Below are 25,468 nucleotides of genomic sequence, written 5' to 3'. Positions count from 1 at the left end.
AGTTTAAGAAATAGGGTGTGATTTATTTCTTAGACAATCACCATTCTGACAATCTAATGCCATCAATCTACACTTTGATACAGTTGGTAGCGGTATGCACATACGCAATCCATCAATAAAAAGAATTTACCAGAATTAAGAGATTCTGCTCGTTTGGAAAGTTTGCTCATTGGTTTTCAGCTAGGGTTTCCTACCAGAGATACTTGTTTAACTTTTTTCCAGGTTTGTCCTCTGTATAGAGAACCATTTCTTTACCCGACTATATCCCGTGTTACGTCCTTCGTGAGTATTGCACTTGATTTACTTGGCTAAAAATTGTAATCAGCACCCAAGTCTTTAAGGACCCAATTGTTAAATTTTTAGCGGCTTCTAAGGGCTCAGTTTTTAATGGCAAGGCAATTCATTGTATATTTTGCCCCCCATGTCACTTTAGGTTGGTTTCATATGGAAGTGTATACTCAAATTATGGTGCTGCAGTTGCATTGTATGGTTGACCTTCATGTTAAAGGCTCTGCTTCACATTTGGCTCTTAACAGGTAGTTACAATGGTGAGAGCTGGAAATGTTTATACCATTTCAGCAAGTTTAGAATTTAGCAGAAGGATAAGTCTCAGCTCATTTGAGATGGTTTGTTGCCACTGCCCCTTGGCAAGAGGCTCGAATTCAAGTTTCCTATAACGGCTTAAACTACCCTATTAGTAACTCCTTTGTCAAGGTCAGAGACAGCAGTTTAGGTAAACCTCAGAGTAATTTTAAATTTGCTGTCAGAAACACCAAGTTTCAGCTAAAACAATGTTGCTAGTGTAAAAATGTATGACATCCCACTGGTGCACACCAAAAGCCAACAAGAGTTTTTCCCCCTTCCATTTATTGAATTTTGTTCAAGCAAACATTGAGTCATAGTCAAGTAAAGTACTTGCACATCAAAAACCCCGAAGCAACTGGGCAGGGTCCTTTTTCCTATGGACAGATGCAAGGTCCACAGGGATAGCCCGACCCTGGAAGACAGCAGGGGATGGCCAAGAGGCTGTTGGGAAGTTGTACTTATGCTCTTCCTGCTGGTTGCCGCCATGCTGGTGTGGTCGGTAGTGGACCGTTTTGGTCGGCGGAAGTCGTCGCATCAGGAAGCCATGGTGCCTGTAGCCTCTTGGTGTCAATCCAAGTAGTTGGCTAGGGACTGCAGCAGACCCAGCTACGTTAAGTACGGTGTTCACAGCTCTCTGGTAAGGAGAAACTGGCAAGACATCTTCGGTTTCACGATTTGCAGCCCCTTGCTCATAAGCGGTACCATAGTTGAAGAGTGTGCCAGCCTGAAAATCCGGAAGAAGAGCGCTTGGATGATGAGACTGCAGTGGAAACAAGCCTTCCTCCTCAGTTTCACGGCCCGAATTTCCATGCTCATGGGTCTGGTCATACAGCGACATGTCACCTGGTTGGAACTCGGGTGGAGGGGGAAGAGCATATAGGTTGGTGGGTCCGGGTTGAGGTTTTCTGGACACAAAGCTGTTGGTCACAGGGGCAGCTTCTTCAGGAACCCAGCCTGAAGCAGAGTAACTCTGTGACCTCAATGGACTGGAATAACGCCCAGGACTACTTTGAGGCAGGCTGTGATGCACCCCCACATCACTTAAGCTGGCCTCATAAGGTGCCCCCCGGCTCCAGCCTATAGAACGAGACAATCAAGTAGAGTTAATAATCAGCCCCTGAAATGGGGACGTCTGAGCATAATCTTTTATCATATAGACTCTTATGCATTACCTCTTTGAGCAGGAACGCAGTGGCCATCCCAGCAAACAAGGGCAACAAGAAGCAACCTACCACAAGAGAACAGTTAAAAGGCAAAACACTTAAAGAAATCAAATGAAGAAAATGTATATTAAAAATAAGGAAAACACAGCAAGAAGACTTACCTCAAGTGAGCCCAAGCTGCCATGGTGCCAGTAGCAGAATAGCACTCTGTGTTGATTAAATATGTAACAGAAGGAGCTAGCAGCCAATCCCAGACTGATTAGGTAACACTTGACAGCTGTCAGCCTTTGATTGAAAGGCGTGACTTAAAAAGGTTGAGGCACTTTGGAGATTTTAGATCCCTTAGTTCACAAAAATAATTGACAACATATGTACTGTCTTTCACCAAAAAAAAAGAAAAAAGTTTGGGCTACCAAAGAAAGTTTACAGTAGACCAAAACCTGGTATAACTCCCACATGCAAATACCACTTTAATATTCAAATCCACCTGAGAAGACTTGTGCTGCTTCATCTAGCTTATTTTCATGTGTCACTCAATCATTGCAAGAGTTATTGAGAAAACAAAAGATCAAACTTGTCAAATTGCGGGCTAAATCACTTCATGTCTTTGCAGTGTTGTAGGTGGATGACATCGTGCCATAGTGGTTAGCACTGCTGTGCCACTGCAAGAGGTTCCTGTGCTCAAACCCTGCTTTTTCTGTCAGGTTTGTGTGTTTTGTCCATGTTTTTGAACGTTTTCCTACAACAGTCAAAACACACTTTTGGTGAATTAAGAGACTTTAAAATATTTATGGGTAGGAATGAGCATGTGGTCTCTGTGATAGATAGGCCACATGTCAAGCATGTCCCCCTGCCTTCTGACCAATGCCTTGTTGATATAGGCTTCCACCCTTTGTGACCATGAATTGGATGAGGGGGGGCCAGAGAACAACTGTTACAGGCTTGATAAATGAATGAATGAATGAATGATTTGTTTCGAATATGTAAATAAGCAGGACATAACATACAGATAAGCCATTGCCAATAATCTGAAGTGATCAACAAATCCACACATCAGACTCAGCAAACAAATCTCCATATGCATCAGATTATTTGTTAAATGTTCAAAAAGGAGTATGAGGAAGTATACACTTATTTTTTCCTTCCTCTTCTCACCTACTCTTAAATTAATTCAGCTACTATGAATTTCAAACTCGATTCCCACTGCAATGTTCACATTCAATGCAAGTTGTGCCGCACAATACAAACTCAATAACTGTGAATTACTACTACTACTACTTTCGTCTGCTCCCATTATGGGTAGCCACAGCGGATCATCTGTTTCCATTTCTTCCTGTCCTCTACATCTTCCTCTGTCGCACCAGCCACCTGCATGTCCTCTCTCGCCACATCCATAAACCTCCTCTTTGGCCTTCCTCTGTTGCTCTTACCTGGCAGTTTCATATTCAGCATCCTTCTCTCAACATACCCAGCATCTCTCCTCCACACATGTCCAAACCATCTCAATGTTGCCTCTCTTGCTTTGTCTCCAAACCGTCCAACCTGAGCTGTCCCTCTAACATACTCGTTCCTAATCCTGTCCTTCTTCATCACTCCCAATGAAAATCTTAGCATCTTCAACTCTGTCACCTCCAGCTCCACCTCCTGTCTTTTCATCAGTGTCACTGTCTCCAAACCATATAACATAGCTGGTCTCACTACCATCTTGTAAACTTCCCCTTTAACTCTTGCTGGTACCCTTCTGCTGCAAATCACTGCTGACACTATTCTCCACCCACACCAAACTCCCTGCACTCTCTTCTTCACATCTCTTCTGCACTCCCCGTTACTTTGAACCCCAAGTATTTAAACTCATATGCCTTCGTCATCCTGTGATGGACTGGTGGTCTATCCAGGGTGTCTCCCCACCTGCTGCCCAGTGACTGCTGGGATAGGCTCCAGCATCCTGCGACCCTACCTAGGATAAGTGGCTTGGATAATGGATGGATGGATGCCTTTGTCACCTCTACTCCTTGCATTCTCACCATCCCTCTCATTCATGCATATGTATTCCATCTTGCTCCTACTGACTTTCATTCCTCTTCTCTCCAGTGCATACCTCCACCTCTCCAGGCTCTCCTCAACCTGCACCCTATTCTCGCTACAGATCACAACTGCATCTGCACACATCATAGTCCACGGAGACTCCTGCCTGATCTCGTCCGTCAACCTGTCCATCACCATTGCAAACAAGAAAGGGCTCAGAGCCGATCCTTGATGTAATCCCTCCTCCACCTTGAACCCATCTGTCATTCCAACCGCACACCTCAGCATTGTCACACTTCCCTCATACATATCCTGCACCACTGCTACACACTTCTCTGCAACTCCCGACTTCCTCATACAATACCACACCTCCTCTCTCGGCACCCTGTCATATGCTTTCTCTAAATCCACAAAGACACAATGTACATCCTTCTGGCCTCCTCTATACTTCTCCATCAACATTCTCAAAGCAAACATTGCATCTGTGGTGCTCTTTCGTGGCATGAAATCATACTGCTGCTCACTGATCATCACCTCTCCTCTTAACCTAGCTTCTACTACTCTTTCCCATATCTTCATGTATGATGTGGCTGATCAACTTTATACCTCTGTAGTTGCCACAGTTCTGCAAATCGCCCTTATTCTTGAATATAAGTACCAGTATACGTCTTCTCCACTCCTTAGGCATCCTCTCACTTTCCAAGACTGTGTTAAACAATCTAGTTAAAAACCCCACTGCCATCTCTCCTAAAAACCTCCATGCCTCCAAAGGTATGTCATCTGGACCAACTGCCTTTCCACTCTTCATCCTCTTCATAGCTGCCCTCACTTCCTCCTTGCTCATCCACCACACTTCCTGATTCACTATCCCAACATCACCCAAACGTCTCTAAATTCAACAACTGTGAGCAATAAGAGAAAAAAAACACATCAAAAACTCATGAAAGAGAGAAAGAAGAAAAAACAGAAAAAACACATCGTAATGCCATGTACCAAGAATGAACAGATCTCAATGCTACGTACAACCCATATAGCCACTCAGTGTCATAGAAAGAAAAATGGAAAAAAAATGAAATAAGAAATGTTTAGAGATAAATAACAGTTAACACAACTCTTCATCATCCCTATAGCTCTTGAAAATCAGATCTTTGTACTTCTTGAACTGCGTAATATTTGTACTTTGTTTCAGTTCCATGCTCAGACTGTTCCACAACTTTACCCCACAGATTGAAATGCCCATGCTCTTCAAAGTTGTACGAGCACATAATTTCTTGAAGTTTAATTTCCATCTTAAATTATATTCCCCTTCTCTATCTGAGAATATTTTTTGTATATTACTTGGTAGTAGATTGTTTCTTGCTTTGAACATTATTTGTGCTGTGTTAAATTCTACTAAATCCCTGAACTTCAAGGCACTTGACTTTAAAGATAGCTTAGCTGTCTATTCTGTTGCCTACCAACATGGGGCTCACTAGATTGCATCCCCATGTTGGCTCCGGCTTGGTCGGGCGCCCCTACGGACACTATTGGCCGTGTCTGCGGGTGGGAAGCCGGATGTGGGTATGTGTCCTGGTCGCTGCACTAGCGGTCGGGGCATCTGTTCAGGGGGAGGGGAAACTGGGGGGATAGCGTGATCCTCCCACGCGCTATGTCCTCCTGGAAAAACTCCCCACTTTCAGGTGGAAAGAAGCAGCTGGCGACTTCACATGTATCAGAGAAGGCATGTGGTAGTCTGCAGCCCTTTTCAGATCGGCGGAGGGGGTGGAGCAGCAACCAAGACAGCTTGCAAGAGTAGGGTAATTGGCCGGATACAATTGGGGGGAAAAAGAGGGGGGCACAAAAAAACAACAACAAAAAAAAAAGGAAAAAAATAGCTTGTTGGCATGTTCATGATCTCCTACTTTATTAACTATCCTTATGGCTCTTTTTTGTAGTATACATAATGGTTGTAGGTTGGTCTTATAGGTGTTTTGTAGGTGTTACCCCATACAGTAGATCAGATATGATAAAATAAATGAACAATACAGAGTGTACAATGATTTATGATCCAAAATGTGTCTTGTTTTTCCCATGATGCAATGCTCCTTGCCAGCTTTGCTCTCACATATGTTATGTGAGGTTTCCAGCAGATTTTTTGGTCTACTATCACACCTAGGAATTTATTTTCATATACTCTTTTTAGTTGGACATCACTACTTTTACTTTGGTGTTTATTTTATAATTTCCAAACAACATAAACTCTGTCTTGTCCAGATTTAAGAATAATTGTTGTCAAACCACTGTTTTAATTTTTCCATTTCTATTATAGTCACCTCCAAAAGCTGCTTTAAATTCTCACCAGAACAAAATATATTCATGTCATTCACAAATAAAACAAATTTCAATATTTTTGACATCTTGCACATCTCATTTAAGTACAGAATGAACAGTTTTGGACCTAAAACCGACCCCTGGGGTACACCACAAGTAATAACCATGCATGATGATTTATGTTCACCTATCATTACAAACTGCTGCCTGTTACTTAAATAGCTTCTTGGCCAATTCTGCACCACCCCTCTGATACCATGCCTTTCCAATTCGTCTATTAATCTATTGTGATCAATAGTGTCAAAAGCTTCTTTTTAGATCTATAAATATTCCCACAGCAAACTTTTTTTTGGTCTATGCAATTAGTTATTTCTTCAATTAATTCAATGAGCACCAGCAACGAAACCCATACTGGCTATCGGTCAACAGATTGTGCTTCTCAATGAATTTGCCTAGTCTAACAGCAAATAGTTTTTCCAATATTTTGGAGAATTGTGACAATAATGAAATCGGTCTGTAGTTTCTACATTGGTGTCTATCTCCGGTTTTATATGAAGGTATGACTTTTGCGATTTTCATTTTGCTTGGACCTTTACCAGATTGAAAGGACGTGTTATAGATGTGAGTTGGCGGTTTAGCAATACATTCGATTACTTTCTTAACTATTGTCATATCGATATTATTCCAGTCAGTAGATTTTTTTGTTCTCGCTTATGTTTACAATGTCCACTTGCATGTCTTCTTGCTTATCTTCTTGCATATCCTCATAATGTTAGTTAGCTTGTTTTTATATATATATATAGTATATATATATATATATTTTTTTTTTATTTGTATTTTATTTCTGCTTCAATGGTTCTGTGCTTTGAATTCTTTATAGATTTTTTTTATAAGCGTTACTACTCCCTTTGTGATCCATGGACTATCTTTATATTTCTGTTTACTGTTGAATTATTCTATTGGGCAATTTTTGTCATATAAGGACTGTCCAGGGTGTCTCCCCGCCTGCCGCCCAATGACTGCTGGGATAGGCTCCAGCATCCCCGCGACCCCGATGAGATAAGCGGCTTTGATAATGGATGGATTGAAATATGTTTAGGAATGAATCGTAAGCTTTATCAGCGTCTTTTTCTTTGTATACTATATTCCAGTTATGTGTTAGTAATTTTTTTTTGAAAACATTCATGGATTCCTCTGTTCTTACTCTTATATGTTTAATGTTGTTGGGAACTTTGTTCTTCCTGAAATTATAGTCATAGACTGTAAAAACTAGTAGAAGGTAACTGATGTCATTTATTAAAAGCCTACTCTGTGTAGCCTTCTATAATGTTTGTGAGTATACGTATATTGTGTATTAAGGTGGCACAGTGTGGTGTGATTCTGCTAGGTCTAGTGATTTTAGGATATAAACCCAAACTATACATTGTATTAATGAACTCTCCTGTCTTATTGTGCTTATTTGGATGTAACAGGTCTATATTGAAATCCCCACATATGAACACATTCTTTTGTGTTGATTATGCATATGTTTCTTCTATCCAGACCTTAGATCTTTCAATATTTGACCCTGGTGATCTGTATATACAACTTACTATTACATTCTTCTTTTTTCCATTCAGAATTTAATTGTGATACACTCCATCACATCATCAACAGCTGTTGACATAACTTCTACCACCTTGTAATTGAGGCTGTTGCTCACATACAAAGCCACCTCCACCCCCCCTCCATTTTTGTTCCTGCTGTTCTTAAAAGACAGTTCGTATCAGCTAACTCAGAGTCAACACCTTTCTCAGGGCTAATCCATGTTTCAGATAGAGCTTTTATGTTGAATGGATCCTTGAAGTGACTTATATATTCTTTAATGCTTTGGAAGTTGGCATATAGGCTTCTGCTGTTAATGTGGATATGAGTTGACCATCATGTTAAACTAGTCATCAGTGTAGTGTAGACAGTTGTTGTTGATGTTGTTGAAGAAATTATTTTCTGAATCGATATCATTTTCCATATCCTGTGATTTGTGTTCAGAATATCTGAACGTCTTTAATTCCTTTTTTTTTCTTTCATGTTCTCTAATCCTCACTGTCAGCTGAGCATCAGTGTCTCCAGCCAGAGATGAAAGACTGTTGTCTGGTCTGGTCATGGTTGTGTATAATGTTTTACTTTGCATATTTTATTGATTGGTGTGTTGAACTCTGTTGTGTTGTTTAGTACTCACTGAAAATGTTCAAGATCCTTGATTGACTGGGATATTTTTTTTTGTGGCTTGTCATATCCCAGATCTCCTGTATATACACGTCTATGAATCATGAATCACAAATGCCCTTACAATACATTTAAGAATATATATATATATATATATATATATATATATATATATATATATATATATATATATATATGATCACATTGATTCTTGTGATATCACATTGGCAGCTGATGAGTGCATGACGCACAAAACAAGCTTGTACTGAAATGCATTAAAGTTTTTTTCCTACATCTATCATATATATATATATATATATATATATGATCACATTGATTCTTGTGATATCACATTGGCAGCTGATGAGTGCATGACGCACAAAACAAGCTTGTACTGAAATGCATTAAAGTTTTTTCCTACATCTATCATATATATATATATATATATATATATATACATACACACACACACACACACACACACACACACACACACACACACAAACACACACACAGTGTACATACTTGAGCTCCTGTGCAATGGCAGCAATCTGCTCCACTCTATCCTGGTGGGCTGCCAGGTCGCTCTCAAAGGCCTCATGTTTCCGAAGTAATGCTCGTACCTCCATCAGGGTGGCCGTTTCATAGTCCTTCTGGGAGAGGATTTGCTCTTTGCCTGAATGTCACACACCACGCACACACACAAACATTCAAAAGGCAGACGTGGTAAGAAAACGGAAAAGAGACATTAACAGTGAGTGGCGCTAGTGATAAACACAGCCATTCTTTAAGCTCAGCAGCTGGAAACTGCTGAGCTGCTGGCCATTCACTAAGTCTAATCCTTTTGGGAGACTTAAAGTAACATTAAAGATCATCTCATTTGGGATGAGTCAAAACACGCCAGAGGGTTAAATGAAACAGTTGCGCACAGATGAAAAAGGCAGGGAAACGGCACTTATAAATACAACCAATGTACATAAACAGTAAACTAACTGCTTTGTACTAAAAAAAAAAAAAACAGAGATCTAGAGGAATTAATCAATAAACAGGCAGGTGGAAAACAAGAGACAAATAGTGTCGAGACTGACTGACCACTGGCCCAGGTCTCATGAGTGGTGGCCTTTTGGCGAAACTTTTCAGCTAGGTGATCGAGCCTCTCCAACCTGCGGATCTCTGTGAGAAGCCACTCCTCATAGCCCTTCTCTGCCTGCTCCAGGCCCTGCCAAGCACTAGCTATGTCCTGTACACAGAGAATACCAGTGGAACAGCATTATAATACTATACAAAATAAATAATAGACATTTCTATGCATGCATATAATATGTATTGTTGTAGCCGAACCAGTGCAGGATCTGAAATTATTTGGTATTTAGCTCACCATCAACCTTATCTCGGGACAAAATGTATACAGTTAAATGTTCATTATTCGACACTCTCCTGAAGTAACAAAGTTTACTTTTTTGAGGGGGATTCCCCCCCCCTTTTCTCCCCAATTGCACCCATCCAATTAACCCACTCTTGCGAGCCATCCCGGTCGCTGCTCCACCCCCTCTCCCGATTCAGGGGAGGCTGCAGACTACCAAATGCCTCCTCCGATACATGTGGCGTTGCCAGCTGCCTCTTTTCACCTGACAGTGAGGAGTTTCGCCAGGGGGACATAGTGCGTGGGAGGATCACACTGTTCCCCCCAGTTCCTCCTACCCCCCTAACAGGCACCCCAACTGACCAGAGGAAGCACTAGTGCAGTGACCAGGACACATACCCACATCCGGCTTCCCTCCTGCAGACACGGCCAATTGTGTCTGTAGGGACGCCCGACCAAGCCGGAGGTAATGCGGGGTTTCGAACTGGCGATTTCCATGTTGGTAGGCAACGGAATAGACCGCTATGCTACCCAGACACCCCTGCAAAGATTACTTTTTGATGGTACTCTTTTGTATCCTACATCTGTGAAGCATTTTTGATGTGTCAGGCGTCTCTCCTCTGTCCACAGTCATCCGGAGCCACATATGCCTGACACATGACACATGTCATTGGTAGGACTGGAGCGCTACTCTCAGACCAGAAAACCTTCAGACTTGCCAACAGATTGCATATAAACTTAGAAATGAAAAACCACTGGGAAGGACTATGGAGTAGTAACACAATAGACTTACAGACACCATCTTCCCTTCAGAGGGCATGAAGGCAGGCCGGTTGCTGATGCGCAACTTTGTCTGCAGGGTGTTGAAGCTGATCTCCAGCTGGCACTTCTCCTGCACCTTGGGGGGCTTGTGCATACGCCTGTAATCTCTGAAGTCCTCCAGCTTCCTCTGCATCTCCGCCATGGTCTTCTCTGGAGTCCTGTTCTCCAGCCAGGGAGTGGTGCGGCGAATCCATTCCAGAAGCTGGGAGACACAAGGAAGGCTTTTGAATAAGTCAGGAAGTATTACAGCTCAATGTTGTGATGCTGTTTTGATGGCAGGGAGACTGTGATAAATGCTTTACGTCTACAGGGAATGGGTCTGACATTATAAATCAAAACGTAATATGCAAGCAGGCTAAAGGATGTTAAATTACCTTTTAGATTTAACTCTATTTTTCTTATTCTTTTTTTACTACTTTTATTAATTCCCATGGGGCAATTCTTCCTCTGCATTTAACCCATCCTAACTGTGTAGCTAGGAGCAGCGGGCAGCCGCTGTGCAGCACCCGGGGACCAACTCCAGTTCATCTTGCCATGCCTCGGTCAAGGGCACAGACAGGAGTATTAACCCTAACAACCTGGGATGACCCCCAAGGTTGGACAACCTCGGGGTTCGAACCCAGACCTTCTTGCTGTGAGGCGACAGCGCTAACCACAGGGCCACCATGCCGCCCAGTGGTTAGTGCTTGAATCATATTGCACCCTAACCCTGAAATGTGATAGAAACAAAATTACTAATTTACTTTAACCTTAAAGTTTGGTGTGTGTGGAGCAAAGGACTGACTTTTGTATATATGTCTAACACAAAGGCTGCCCAGTAAAAAGGGTTTCATGATGAAATGCTTTCTATGTGTTTTGCAAAACGAAATAGTGGTACTGTACATAATGTTAAAATTCAAATAATTCCTAATTCTAATGGACTACAGGAATCTTGCCTTACCTCACTAGCCAGTCTCTCATAGTCCTCCATCAGTTTCTCATTCTCTTGGTTTACACCTAACACCTTGCAGATCCTGTTGGCAGCTGTCTCCGCCTAAGAGTGGAGGTGGAAGATGGCATGAGGACACGAGTGGTCTACTTGTAATGGCTGAAGTATAAGACATGCTCTGTTCGTTCATGTCCCCTATTCCCTATTTTGCAATGCATGATGCAAACATCTCTAACTTATTCTCTCACAATACAACATGTAAGGTTGAAAATACCATGTCAAGATCAAACTAATGAGAAGGATTCTCTAATGATGTCTCTCAGAAATAAGAAGGATAGCTATTAAATATATATATATATATATATATATATATAAAAATATGATGTTGTTCACACTCTGTACCTGCTCAGCTCCGGCAAAAGCATGGTAAAAGCAGGACACATAGGTCATGATGGCTCTCTCATCGGGCTTGGGGGTGTTGATGATATCTACAGCACAGAGAGGTGGGAGAAGTCAAAGGCAGGAAAGAGGGGGGGAGAGGGAAAAAAGCAATAGAAATACAACAGAAAAATAGACGTGCGAGATTAAAATAAACCCAGCACATCCATTAGGTTCCTGCTCCCATTCAAACCTTTTTTTTCTTTTTTAATTTTTTGTGCAAGGCTTGATGAGGTTTCATCTTTACAGAGGAGCATAGTTGAGTGATTAGAGTGGCAGTGTTTTGGAAGGATTTTTTTTTTAATTTGAGGTACTTTATTGATAGGGAAATTATGCTCTGCATTTAACCCATCCTAGCTGTGTAGCTAGGAGCAGCGGGCAGCCGCCGTGCAGCACCCGGGGACCAACTCCAGTTTGTCTTGCCATGCCTCGGTCAGGGGCACAGACAGGAGTAGTAACCCTAACATGCATGTCTTTTCGATGGTGGGGGAAACCGGAGCACCCGGAGAAAACCCACCGCAGACACGGGGAGAACATGCAAACTCAACACAGAGGACAACCTGGGATGACCCCCAAGGTTGGACAACCCTGGGGATCGAACCCAGGACCTTCTTGCTGTGAGGCAACAGCGCTAACCACTGGGCCACCGTGCCGCCCAATATTAAGAAGCAATTGCAATTAAATTGGATTAAACTGAGTATAACTTATTTAAGTTAAAAGATACTTATGGTCAATATTTTTTGTGGTTTAATATCCATGCTAACTAATGTTGATTTGAAGCAGTCAAAGCAGGGGTGATAGAAGTCTCCCTAAAATGACACTCTAAATTTCTTTAAATTGTGTAAGGTCCTTGAAATTTTGATAGTAAGTTATAATAAGGTAAGGTATAATAGGTTTTTCATGGGGTGTAATGTTGGCTCCTAAGTGTTGACCACTGAGACACAGGCCTGGTAGCAAGGACCCTGGTTTTAAATCTATCTTGATATCGCCGCTGCATATATTCCACTTTCTATTTACCCTATAGTTCCTGTCTTCTGTCCTGTCTCTGAAGGCCGAAGTTAACCACAAAATTAACCACTGATCTCTCATCAGATATCAGATGTGTATTTTCTGCCTAAGTCCATGTGAGGAGGACAGGTGAAGAGACACAACATCGTATTAACAAAACATATTTAAGCCTAAACTATGAAGGTGGTTTTGCAGCATTTTGTGGGGGGGGGGTAGTGAGGAACCCAATGAACCATTACCTTCTGCATCCAGCATTTTGGGAATGTCCAGGTGTTTCTCCGCAATGTCAAAAGCCAGGTTCAGGTTACCCAGAGGATCATCCTAAACATAGAATCACAACGCCGCGTCACTGCACAGCAACAGAGGACTAAAAGTTATTCTCTAATGACCCCTGGTGTAGACATTAGCGATGTACACCCATTTCCTTTCATATCAGCTTGCTGAATCGTATTTGATAACACTCCAGTTGCCCAAAAACCTCACAACCCTGGTTCTGCCGTTTCCCCATTTTCCTTCTTCTGTGGAGCTTTTCCTCGTCTGAATTGAGGGTCTAAGAATAGAGGGTGTTGTTCACTATATAACTCTCATTTAGGACTACATATCACTTGACCTGACTTGACACTGAATATTTGTAAGGTGTTTGGCATGCTGATGAAATATCATAATGTGCATGAAATCCAATCAATCACACAATATGACAAATATATATGTATATTTATATATTTATAATAACTTAATAAGATTTTAATAATATATATATTTAATTATATATGTATAATAATTATATATATATATATATATATATATATATATATTTTTAATTTTTTTTTTATGTATCAGTTACTAATGGGAAAATCTGAGCCTTTTTTTTCCCCCAACACCTGAAAAGTTTCAGCTATGGGAAAAAAGGTTTTCACTCACCAACAACTAACTATAGATTACACTATGGGTGATCTACATTTCTCACATTTGCGTGCTTTATGCTTTTGTTTGGAGTAAAGCTGCATGCATTTAGAAACACAGGGAGGGATGTATTAGGCCAACAGCTGACAGTAAAACCCTTCTGTGCTTATGGAGCAGAGCGAGACAGTGAGAGTGCACAAAGAGCTGAGGAGTAGACGGGATCATGCCATCACACTGCTGCTATTGTCTCTATGTCTGCCCTACTGTTTCACAACGGTGAAAGGTTTGGGTGGGTGGTTGTTTTAGGGGGGGCACAAATTACATGACAGGGCCAGCTGCTCACATATCCTGTGTAGGGCAGATAGATGGATGGAGCGACTGATAGATTGATGGAGGGATAGATGGAAGGATACCACAAGGCTTCTGTGTGTGTGTGTGTGTGTGTGTGTGTGTGTGTGTGTGTGTGTGTGTGTGTGTGTGTGTGTGTGTGTGTGTGTGTGTGTGTGTGTGTGTGTGCGTGTGTGTGCGTGTGTGTGCGTGTGTGTGTGTGCTGGCCCCTTCCCAGCCCAGTTCAGCGGGCTACACAGAGCTTACTGAGCACACTCACCTGGAGCCAGACTCAACAGCTGACTGGCACACAACGCAAACTATCTCCCAGCAGTGAGAGAAACAGTGGAACGTCTAAGTGTGACAGAGCACAGTGTGTGTAACTAAATTATATATAAACATACACAATTATGTGTATGTAAATTCATGTTTATGGTTATGTTATGTTTATGGAGATGTATGTAAAGGAGATTGAGGAGACTGCAGAAAGAATTACATTCAGTGCACAAGCACACACGTGCATCTTCACATGTACTCTGTAATGTCAGACTGTCTGCACCAGCCTCCTATACGGATTAACAAAATGTACAAACAAGCCCTATGTCACATTATCTTACATTGCAGCCCAACATAGCACTGATGATAACTATCCCAGTGACCACTTGGAAGTTTTGGGGTGGATCGCTCTACAGGGGAGACAAGGCATGGTAACCGGCATCCAGAACATAGCAGGGGTAAAGCTAAGCTGGGGCTCTGCATGGACTAGGCTCATGTTTCTGTGTCTATTCGGGGTCGAGACCAAGCCAGGACAGTAATGTGTGCAGCGAACCCCCTCCACACACACACACACACACACACACACACAAAGGGCTGAGGGATATCCTGTAATTCCCGTCTGGATGAAAATAGGTCACCACACATTAGATGCTACAGAGTGTCCATTGCACGTTGTTCTGGAACAACATGTGGAGCATCTTCGCTGACATATGAACAAATAACACAGGGAGAGGCTATTCTATATAAATGCACTCATTGAGATGACTGACTCACACCCTGCTGTGAAGTGGAGAAACATGGAAAGTTTCTTTTGTAACTGCAGCGTAGTAATCTGCAAATACAGCCACTACCCAAGCAGCTCACTCGTTATTCATAGAAATCCCCATCTATTATTGTCTACTGGACCTCAGTGCCTGGAAAGTGGAGAGTTGTCCTCACTTAAAGGGACATTTCAGATTTCAAAGCTTATTTCTGTCTATCTGCGACAGTGCTAGCACATGAAAAACACCTGCAGTTGTTTCCGATTGTTTCTGCTTCTCTGGAGCGGCAGTGAAACCGAGTCTTTTTTCTCTTCTTTTCTGACCGCCAAGTGATGTATCTTGACGTCAGCTGGCGGATGGAAAAATATCAGTCTATCAGGGTTTCTATTACTCTAATCTGCTCTAAACAAGCTGTCAAAAAAAACCCATCCTCATTCTCCCGACTAAGTTACATTTACGATGATGGAAATGACGTCCCACAACACTAGCGCAGAGGATTTTTATGGACGAAGATACAGACGCTAGCATGCAGCAATGCATTCTGGTACATGAAGGCGCTGTGGGAAAGACGCTGTGAGCTAGACAGACACCAATTTCTCTGTCAATATAGTACACAGTTAGGACTTCACTGCTTCAGCTGACTACATTACTCATCAGTACTGACTGCACATACACAAAACCATCGCTGAAATTTCCCTTTAAGGTCATTCCTGTCCCACCGTGTGCAACACATTGAGTTGGTCACAATAATTGCCCCAATTTTCCCAGCACTATACCACTGTATACAAGAGTAATCCATACATCTTCAATAGTAAAAAGCATACGCCATAAAAACCAATGTTACTGACTAAACTAGAGTATTCCAAACTTGGTCTACTGTACTCTATCAACTCCGAGTCAAAAACTACACTGAACCGTTCCTACAATACCTCCAGGCTATCGTACTGCACGAGCCCCAGTTTGTGGATCAAGGTGAAGAATGCCAGCCCGTCCTTGCAGCTTAGAAACCCAATAAAGAAAGGACACCAGTGGAGCATGCAAAGTCAGTTGTCAGAGAGAGATGAGTGACAAAGAGAAGATATATCATGCTAGTTCTAGACCCTGACTAAAAACGTTTGTTCACAGGGCAGGTAAACATTTCAGCTTCAAGCTTTTTTGGTCCATTGCTATTAATTGCACACTGTGAAAGAGAGTAAAATGTTAATTCTGGGGATGATACACAGCATCCTGATTATGAATGGGGGCCACACTGGACACCTTGTTGAGCTTAGAGTAGTCGATGAGGTCGGGTCTGTGTCTATGAATCAGGGCGCAGAAAGCCAGGCCGTCCTTCCAGCTTCATCAGCCATTTAGCAAAGAGAACCCACATGTCAGACAACACAATTCAAAGAGACAGTATGCTAAACTCATTGGGGTGGGGGGGTTGGTCCCAATGTGCTCACAAGGATGAATACTTCCCTGCACTCGATCCAAAATTTAACTTTTAGCAGTAACAGGCAAAACGCCTTATACTTTTAGTCAGTGAAGGTGAGCTACATAGAGAGCCCTCTACTGGCACTCGCTATTTAATGATGCTGAAATGGTACTTGGGTATCATCTTTACATCACAAAAGTAGGTAGGATATCATGAGGGGACTTTATTTATAGTTTGTCATCATAGGAAATGGAATTTGAAAGCTGTTTTGTAATGGATATTTGTTCTCTTTTATTTGTTTGAGTTGTTTGCCAATCAAAGCAACCGAGTAAAGACGTGCTTACAGTTTTTCAGTGTATGTGAGAACTCAACATGTAGTACTCGTAGATCAGCTCCAGATCATAGCTTTAGGGGCTTCTTGACTCTGCCCATGATCATAGTGCTAAGGCTAAAACTGGGCTTAATCTACAAATGATATCAAGGCACTACTCATGCTATTTGCAGCACTAACATAAATGTAGTATGTCTTTTACATGCCAAAATAAGACCAGTGTCATGGAATGTGTCTTTATAATGGGCATCCTTTCACTTGGGGTGTGCTGTGACTTGTGTAATGAGGTGAATTTGTTAACGAACCTGTAACTGTCACTGTAATTCAGCAGTACATTGCTCAACACTAACCTGACATGGAAGTTTTGGACATTGACGTTTCTGTAGGGGGCAGTCTTTCTCTGGCACCACAAGAGAAGGCCTTCTTTGGCAGATGTTTCTGAGGGAGGCGAAGATGGCAATAGATTAAAGATTCAAATTATGTGGTTCATCCACCTTTTTGGCGATGGTACAGTTTTATATCTGTTTTCAGTCTAAAAGACAAGACTATACTCACAGGCTACATTACACCTTGATGCATGTTTAAACATAATCACACTGCCATCTTGTATGGATGATGCATGTGACCATAGAAATCTATTGGTGGCATTTGATCACCTTGTTAACCGCTCCCACTCCTAGTGTTCTGTCATCTATGCTAACCTGTCATTTAACTGTTAACTTGCAATATTACTGTTGTTTTACTGTCTTTGCTTAAAGGGTAAGTAAAAACCCTAAGCCATTTTAGTGAGTTTGCTGATATCTACAGGTTAAAAATATGCCAGGCTGGTCTTGGTAGTCATGTAAGTATAGCAAGATGAATGCAGCTGCTGCTAATAAGATTAATAATGGGTGTGTCGGATGTAGGTGTGTGAAAGAACCAGCATTGACATTACTATTGACAATTGTTAGTGTTGGCTCTGTCTCTGTCTTTCTGTCTGTCTGCATCTGTCTGTGTTTGTCTTTCAATGCTGATAGATGTGCTGGCACACCTAAATTAAACAGACCCATTATTAATGTTATTAGCTGTGTTAATCCGGCTATGCTTACACCACGGAGTACCAAGACCAGCCCGGAGTGTTTTTAACCTTTATATGGTTTTTAAGCTGTAGATATCAGTAGACTCACTAAAATAATGTAGGGTTTAGTTACTCTTTAATGCCTCCTAATTGTCTTGTTATTCTTTTAGTGACCTTTTTTGTTTCATTATACTGCTGTTTTCCTCTCTTTCAAGTGTCTCTAAGCTCTGGAAAGACACAACATAATAAAATGTACTGTTATCATTTAATATTTTTTTCAACATGTCATGTTCTCACCTTCCACAGATATGTCTTGAATGGCAAAGCGGAGGATGATGGTCCAGATCATTCCAAGAGTCATCTTTACATTCCCATCTACAATCTCTGGAAAAGGAATATTGTGTTACCATCACATATCACCAAAGTATATATATTCAATGAATGCACACACCTGAACATTAGTAGGCTGTATTTGGGTTCACATTGGACACCTTAAGTCTGTGATCATCTCATACAATATGTCAGTGGGGGATTTAGTTACCTTCAGCTCCAATGGAAACCAGCTTCACCCCTTTACTTGTGATGAAGTCTAGAGCTTTGTTGACATTGGCAATCTTATGAAAACGCATCTTCCCTCTGTCTGGCTTGGGTAACCTCTCTCCTGCATATGGACCATAATGTAGCAAAGGTAATTATATTGTTTTGTGAGTTGACTACCAAAAAACACTATGATAAAGACACAGCTTTATCATGCTACAAACCCAATAAACTAACTGCAAAAATAAGTGTGCTAATTTAATTATAGGTGAGTTAAACCAATTAAAAAAAGTTGACATCCACCTAGTGTGGCATTATGACTCGCCAGTAATAAATTATAGATGGGAAAGAGCAAAACATAACCAAGTTATAAGAGGAATATCCATTTTTAGCAGGTTGGGCTATATTTACAATAGTCATTGGACCTGAGATAACTTCAAGGAGCAGCATGAGTTTTAGTCCATTCCTGAAGTCCTCCTCGATGTTTTCAATCTGTGTGCCTGCTTTCCTCAGGTGGGAGTTACACCAGGCTGTAAAGGTCTAGCACAAAGGGAACACTCAAGTGAATCAAACAGGTATTAAATGACTTTCAGTCAGTGCATGAAAGCATTCATTCTGTAATTCCCATGCTGTTCAGCTCTTTAAGGGCTGGAATTTGTCTCGATTCAGATGTTGGAAACACCGGTTTAAAAGCTTGGATTTGTTCATGCAGTGAATGATCTCACTTAAATACTTACCTATTACAAACATATTTAAAAGGCACCTAAGTCCCCAAAATCAAGTTGATTTTCTTTACACTGTTTGTAGTATATTTTCTGTCCATAGTCGGTGTAAAGAAAATGAAGTAACTAACAGCTTCGCAAATCTTCACTGTAGGAGTGTATACCATATTAAATCTTGAATATTCATTCAGTCATTTCACCCCTTGGTGTCTGGTTTCACTTTTCCCCCCCACAACTGCAAGTATTATTTTGCAGCTGTAAGCTTTCAAAAGCTTTAAAACTCTCTGAGTAGCTCGCAACCAATTATAAGTACAAAAACATAAATTGAGTCGCAATATACAGTCTGACGGGATGACGTCATTGTATTTCTCCTCCTAATTGTATACATTTGTCTTTCAATAGCCATCAGCAGAGCTCATGGGTGATCATCACTGTACAGATAAAAGCTGGGAGCAGACCCCAGAGCACATTCCAGCTGATACACAGAGTTAAATTTAGACTGCTCTGGTGTACCTCACGATAAGACATAGGGAGGAGAAAACGTCAAAATGTTTCACTGTATCATGATGAACGAAAATGTCACATGGACATAGAGCATGTTCTCTCCTCTCATCAATCTCTGTCACTGCTTTTGGGCACTTCGGATATGATCCCAGTGAGCTGTGAGGAGAAAGCTGTATCACAGTACATGTGCTGTGTTAGACCTGGTTGAATTTATCTCTATGGACACTTGCAATAGGCACGTCAGACACGAGTAAAGGGGGGATTATAATCAGAAATTCTGATTTAAATACTTCAAATGATGTGTTACATAGGAGCCATAAATGGTTCCTTCACATTGCCAAACTTGCCAACTCCATCATCTCCTGTACATATGCTATGTGACAAGGCTGCTGTTATGAAAGATGATGTCTATGTTTATGGTTGGCACAAGTGCTGTGATATGGTGCAAAAGACATTCATCTGATTGTTCTATGCACTGCAATGTAAGTGGACTCCGTATTTGCGCTTTAACAATATTGGATTTTGGGGGGAGGGGTGGGGGGGGCAGCACAGGAGTTGCTAATTACTGTGGGCTGCCCACACTGGCTGCCCCTCTGGGGGCCTGTCTAAAAAGAGAATATTAGAGGCTTTGGAACAAAGGCCACCGCATTCCGAGTGGCAAAAGAGGGCCGAGGGCGCATATGACATTGAACCACTGCCCTTCTTGTTAAAAAAAACATGGCTGGCTGGCTGGTCCTTTAGACCTGACCCTGCCAGAGTCACAGGACCCTGCCGTCCGCTCTCTAACCTCCACCCACCCCATCCCCACCCCAGCACACCACTGACGATAAGAGCTAAATTTATTTATGAATCATATCCAGTCCAGTGAGGACCACCCCTGTCATTGAAGTGCCTGATGCCTTTGAGGCTTCTACAGGTCAGCGAATGGCTGTATAAGGTGTCCAAGAGGTGGGAAATAAATGGGTGCTGAGTGTTTCACCAGCGTTCCACTGGTGTAATCTATGATGGTGAGAGGAGAGCCATGATAGTTCCAGTTTCGAAAGCAGGTCTTCATCCAAGTTCTCTTCACCTCATTTTAACTTTCTTCCAATTTGCAATTTTTTTTAAACAAAGTATCACCATTAATGTTTAACACACTGAATTTAACCGTTTTTATTTCATCGTTTATCAGTGCTGCTGCCTGCCTATGTAGTCTCAGCCAATTGCCTCCTAGGTTATTACAGCGGAGTAATGCTCTTTGTAGCAGAGGTTCATGGTGAGGACTTAACCTCTGGCAATCCTCTAGATAAACTTGAGTCACATAAAAGCACCTGGTCAAATAAGCATCGGCAAACCGAGAAGCCGGTTAAAATAAATGGAAGTGCCCACGGGTGCCACCGAGACACAAGATAAGCTTGGTCCCGTCCTGTTCCTCCTGCGCTGTGGCTCTCACTGGTTAACAGGATCAACACTGTGGGAGGAAATGCTTAGGGAAAGCTTAAGGAAGACCCTCCCTTATAAGTCGACACAGTGGTACGGCTTAAGTGGCCATTATGCCAACAACACACGCCTGATTACAACACCGAGGCCTTCCTAATTAGTGCTGGGTGATATGGAACATATTATTATCACCATAATCATACCACAGGTCAGAATCCAAGTAAGGTTCATCACATCAAACTGTTTTGCAATGTAAAATAAAGACTAATAATAACCCAAAAACCAGTTTTCAAATAATACGCTCTCAAATGTTTCAGACCTCATTTTGTGAGAAATTTTAGGTAATGGATCCGCGTTATCTTTAATTTAGACCAACAAAAAAAAGTGTATCACGATATGCAATATCCGAATTTCATCCCGGTACAAGACGACAAACGGTAATATCGAATTTTTGCCCAGTTCTTTTCGTAATCATTAAAACAAGGGGGGAGCTGTATAGTGAGCAATGTCAAATGTGAGACAGGAAAATGAAGAAGGCCTAATGTACTTATACAAAAATTCTGAGTCAGAATCAGGACCGCTTTCCTTGTAAGCGTTCAGGCTACATGAACCCCTGACCGTGGGGTGGAAAAGGAGTTATGACAGACTCAGACAATAGCACATGGCTCATTATGCCACGAGATGAGTCTGGACTTGAAGACCCGAATTTGGAGCAGTGACCATCACCACCAGTTGCGAGGAAATGCAGTAAATGAACAGGGGCCCCAACTTTTAAACCAGCCGAGGGTCTTCAGAGAGCTGCTGTAGCCGATAGGTGGGGCAATATTTTGGTGCGGGACGGTTTCTATGAACAAAAGAATTCCGCGCCAAGGACACCGGATTAACCCACTATAATGCCTTTTGGTCCCGAGGTTAAAATTAGATGCAGCATCCATTCTAATCCATAGGACGTCATCATGTGTTAGGAGCATCTGTTGACAGCTGGCATTCCGGGCGTATCAGTGGACCGGCCACCGTCTGGAGAGACGGGAGGGTGGGCTATTGTTAGCCAGTACCGCCCGTCCAAGTTCCCGGGCAAGCGGAGCCACATACCAGAAACTTTTAACGATACCGTCAGTTTACGGAAGAGGATACGGTGTGGAAAAAAAAACGTTGGCAGTTAATGAATTTTTATATTTCAATTTATTCTCGGCATTTGCGCTTTTAATCGATAGGACAGACAGGGCGAGAACAGCGGAGGAAGGTGTGCAGCAGAAATCAGGGAAGGGATTCGAACTCGCGAGGCCAAGAGCACCGCTGGAGTGCGTGGAAACAGGCTTTGCTGGTTAAACCAAAAACGACGTCCCATATATATATAGTACTTAAATATATGTTAGGAATTTATATATATATATATATATATATATATATATATATATATATATATATATATATATATACACACACACACACACATATATATAAGCGACTACACTAGCACAAAATGATCTCGATATCTGTCAACACCGCGAACAACGTTAGGTCTTCACACACTTAGCAACATTTTCCGCTTTGACTTTCACTCACTTTTCTTTGCTGTTTCTCCCAGGCAGGGTCCAGCAACATGTCCCTGTCCCATTCGTCCTCCTGCATCATGTACTCATCCTCATAGCCGTTGTCGTAGTGCACCACCGTTTCCACCTGGGTCATCATCATTGCGTCTCCGTTAGAAGTCCGCCAAACACTCACACCACTTGCGTGTTATCCGTCTAAAGTCCTGTTTTTGTATACTGGACGGACAGCTGCAACTGTTGTCAGGCTAATGTAGTGGACGAGATGGCTTCCTCTGTCTGTCTATACAGGCTGTTCTGGTGCTGGCTGTCTTTCTATCACTCACGCCTGCCCTCGTCCTCCCAACCCGAGAGACGTCTGGCCTCGGCTGGACAGCGGAACAAGGGTCGGTATAGAACTGGCGGGTCACGTGACAACCGCGCGCAACAGCAAACGCACACGCGCGCACACAAATAACCCCCCAAAATAGATAAATAAAACTCAAGAAAACTTTATTAATATAGCACCGACGAAAAAAAAGACTTTATTGTATAAAACAATAATTCCACACTTCCATACAGGGCAAAAAACAAAACAAACAAAACCTCAACACAAAACGGGCCGGTGAAACATAAATAAACATTCTTTGGAAGACCAATAAAGTAATACACAAAAAAATAACTGTTCATCGTACCTGTGGGACAAGTCCACACACTTCCAGACCCGAAACTTTTTAGGAATAAGGTTGGGTTTTTAAAAAAAAATACTTTAATGGCATGTCATGGTACAATGAAAGTAAGTATTCAATCCCCTGTTAAATATTTTAGGTCCTTACAACACATGTGAACATGTCAGCTTCATGGGGGGGGGAAATCACTTGATTATGAATTATGAAACATCAGAATGATATGCAGCATATGAACTACTACCATGTTACTTGCTCTTGGCACTTATTGTATTCTCATTTAAAAAAAATCTCTTTCTGGCGCTTTTACTTTAGCACTGGCTTTGCTCTTAGATGCTTGTTTAGAGAGAAGATGCACTAATGACCTCTGATGACTAGTAGTTCTCCTGATTTCCTACGTTAAATGCACTTATTGTAAGTCGCTTTGGATAAAAGCGTGGGCTAAATGACTGTGATGTAATGTAATATGGTAGTTTATGTGTATAAATGTATGGGCGTTCACGTGCACAGCAACATGCATTAGTGCATGCTGGTTTTTGCAAGTTTAACAAATCTAACAGCCTCCACCTTTCTTTTTTTTTTGCCAGAGTATGGGTAGTCACGGAGTAGAGGATTTTTAGAGAGGCTAGGGCTTGAGGCAGATCAAGAAGTCGTCTGTTATATTGTATAACAACATATTGTGTAGCGCTACACATCCCTCATCATCCATGTAAGTGGTAATCAGAATGGAAATATTGGTCAAAGATGAGATACTTAACTTTGAAGAAATACAGTGAATTTGCCCCAAGACACTAATCTGAGTATTTCATCGTCTTTAAGAAACCTGATTAAATGAATGACTGAATGAATGAATGAATGAATGGATAGATCCTTTCATCCATCCATCCATTATCCAAACCGCCTATCCTGCTGTCAGGGTCGCGGGGATGATGGAGCCTATCCCAGCAATCATTGGGCGGCAGGCGGGGAGACACCCTGGACAGGTCGCCAGGCCATCACAGGGCTTTCAACCCATACAAAAAGCTTAAAACAAGTCGGTTTAAGTTGCTATTTCTGCCAAAAGCATAAAATATTTGCCTTTTGAATACTTAACGACTTCATAATGACATGAACTTAATGTGAGTGGTCCCCTTAAGGGTCAAACAGACAGTTTGGCCAGAAGCTGGTCCCACGTCACTACTAAGGGGGTAAGGCTTCCTTTGGGGTAGAGTTCAAACAGAGTGTTGAGACAGACATGGGGTGGGCAAACAAAGAGCAAGGATTTCTCAGAGCAATACTGCTCTGACAGCTAGTACTGCCCAGGGGCTTCACATTGATCCAAAGAATCTTTGGGCTCAAAGCGCAACAGCTCGAGTGTGATTGAGGAGGGTCATTGCGATTCCACTTGTATGATAAGTTAACTGCAGCGCTTTCGAGTTTGATCCTGGGCGTTGGTGTTCACAAGGAAGATTGGGGGTGAACTGGAGTAGTCCATTAAGTGACAACGCTCTCAATATTCATCAGTCAGACTCCTTCAGGCCACATGGTCGCCGCCACTCCTGGCCTCTTTCATGGATCCATTTGTTTGATACTAAAAGCAATGAGAAAAAAAAACTTTTTAGCCTTTTGGGTATTTCTAGTGCACATAGTACCATATCCAACACATTTGTCACATTAATTTAAGGTCAACCTTAATGCCCATTGAAAAAACATTTGCAGTAATCTGACTTTATGTATGTCCAATAACCCTGATAAGGAAATCACTGAAAGTTGAATCGGGCGTCCAGGTGGTGTGGCGGTCTACTCCGTTGCCAACCAACACAGAGATCGAATCCCCATGTTACCTCTGGCTTGGTCGGGCATCCCTACAGACACAATTGGCCGTGTCTGCAGATGGGAAGCCAGATGTGGGTATGAGTCCTGGTCGCTGCACTAGCGCCTCCTCTGGTCGGTCGAGGCGCCTATTCCAGGGGGAGGGGGAACTGGGGGGAATAGCGTGATCCTCCCACGTGCTACATCCCCCTGGTGAAACTCCTCACTGTCAGGTGAAAAGAAGCGGCTGGTGACTCCACATGTATTGGAGGAGACATGTGGTAGTCTGCAGCCCTCCCCGGATTGGCAGAGGGGGTGGAGCAGCGACCGGGACGGCTTGGAAGTGTGGGGTAATTGGCCAGAT

The 25,468-nt window shown here is 42.1% G+C and overlaps 2 protein-coding genes across 3 annotated transcripts in view; both read right to left on the bottom strand.

The window, feature by feature from the left end:
* The window catches only part of actn2b (actinin, alpha 2b), a 37,012-nt gene extending 14,222 nt beyond the window's left edge, over positions 1 to 22,790 (bottom strand). Inside the window, exons 1-12 of the mRNA XM_056291611.1 lie at positions 22,665 to 22,790; positions 18,879 to 18,993; positions 18,458 to 18,577; positions 18,214 to 18,300; positions 17,210 to 17,297; positions 16,372 to 16,450; positions 13,087 to 13,168; positions 11,804 to 11,889; positions 11,414 to 11,506; positions 10,445 to 10,675; positions 9,381 to 9,528; positions 8,814 to 8,964 (exon numbers count right to left, since the gene is read on the bottom strand). Of these exons, the coding sequence (XP_056147586.1) occupies positions 8,814 to 8,964; positions 9,381 to 9,528; positions 10,445 to 10,675; positions 11,414 to 11,506; positions 11,804 to 11,889; positions 13,087 to 13,168; positions 16,372 to 16,450; positions 17,210 to 17,297; positions 18,214 to 18,300; positions 18,458 to 18,577; positions 18,879 to 18,993; positions 22,665 to 22,790 (1,406 nt within the window). The remainder of the gene's footprint in view (positions 1 to 8,813; positions 8,965 to 9,380; positions 9,529 to 10,444; positions 10,676 to 11,413; positions 11,507 to 11,803; positions 11,890 to 13,086; positions 13,169 to 16,371; positions 16,451 to 17,209; positions 17,298 to 18,213; positions 18,301 to 18,457; positions 18,578 to 18,878; positions 18,994 to 22,664) is intronic.
* Positions 22,791 to 23,218: 428 nt separating this feature from the next.
* Positions 23,219 to 25,468, bottom strand: part of p4ha1b (prolyl 4-hydroxylase, alpha polypeptide I b) — a 30,108-nt gene continuing 27,858 nt past the window's right edge. For both annotated transcript variants that reach the window (XM_056291596.1, XM_056291595.1), the window contains exon 15: positions 23,219 to 24,883. In XM_056291596.1, the coding sequence (XP_056147571.1) occupies positions 24,813 to 24,883 (71 nt within the window). In that variant the 3' untranslated portion in view covers positions 23,219 to 24,812. The remainder of the gene's footprint in view (positions 24,884 to 25,468) is intronic.

This window comes from Lampris incognitus, chromosome 13 (genome assembly GCF_029633865.1).
Source record: "Lampris incognitus isolate fLamInc1 chromosome 13, fLamInc1.hap2, whole genome shotgun sequence".
Lineage (NCBI taxonomy): Eukaryota > Metazoa > Chordata > Actinopteri > Lampriformes > Lampridae > Lampris > Lampris incognitus.
The sequence above is the reverse complement of the archived record's forward strand: the minus strand, read 5'-3'. Positions and strand labels throughout refer to the sequence as shown.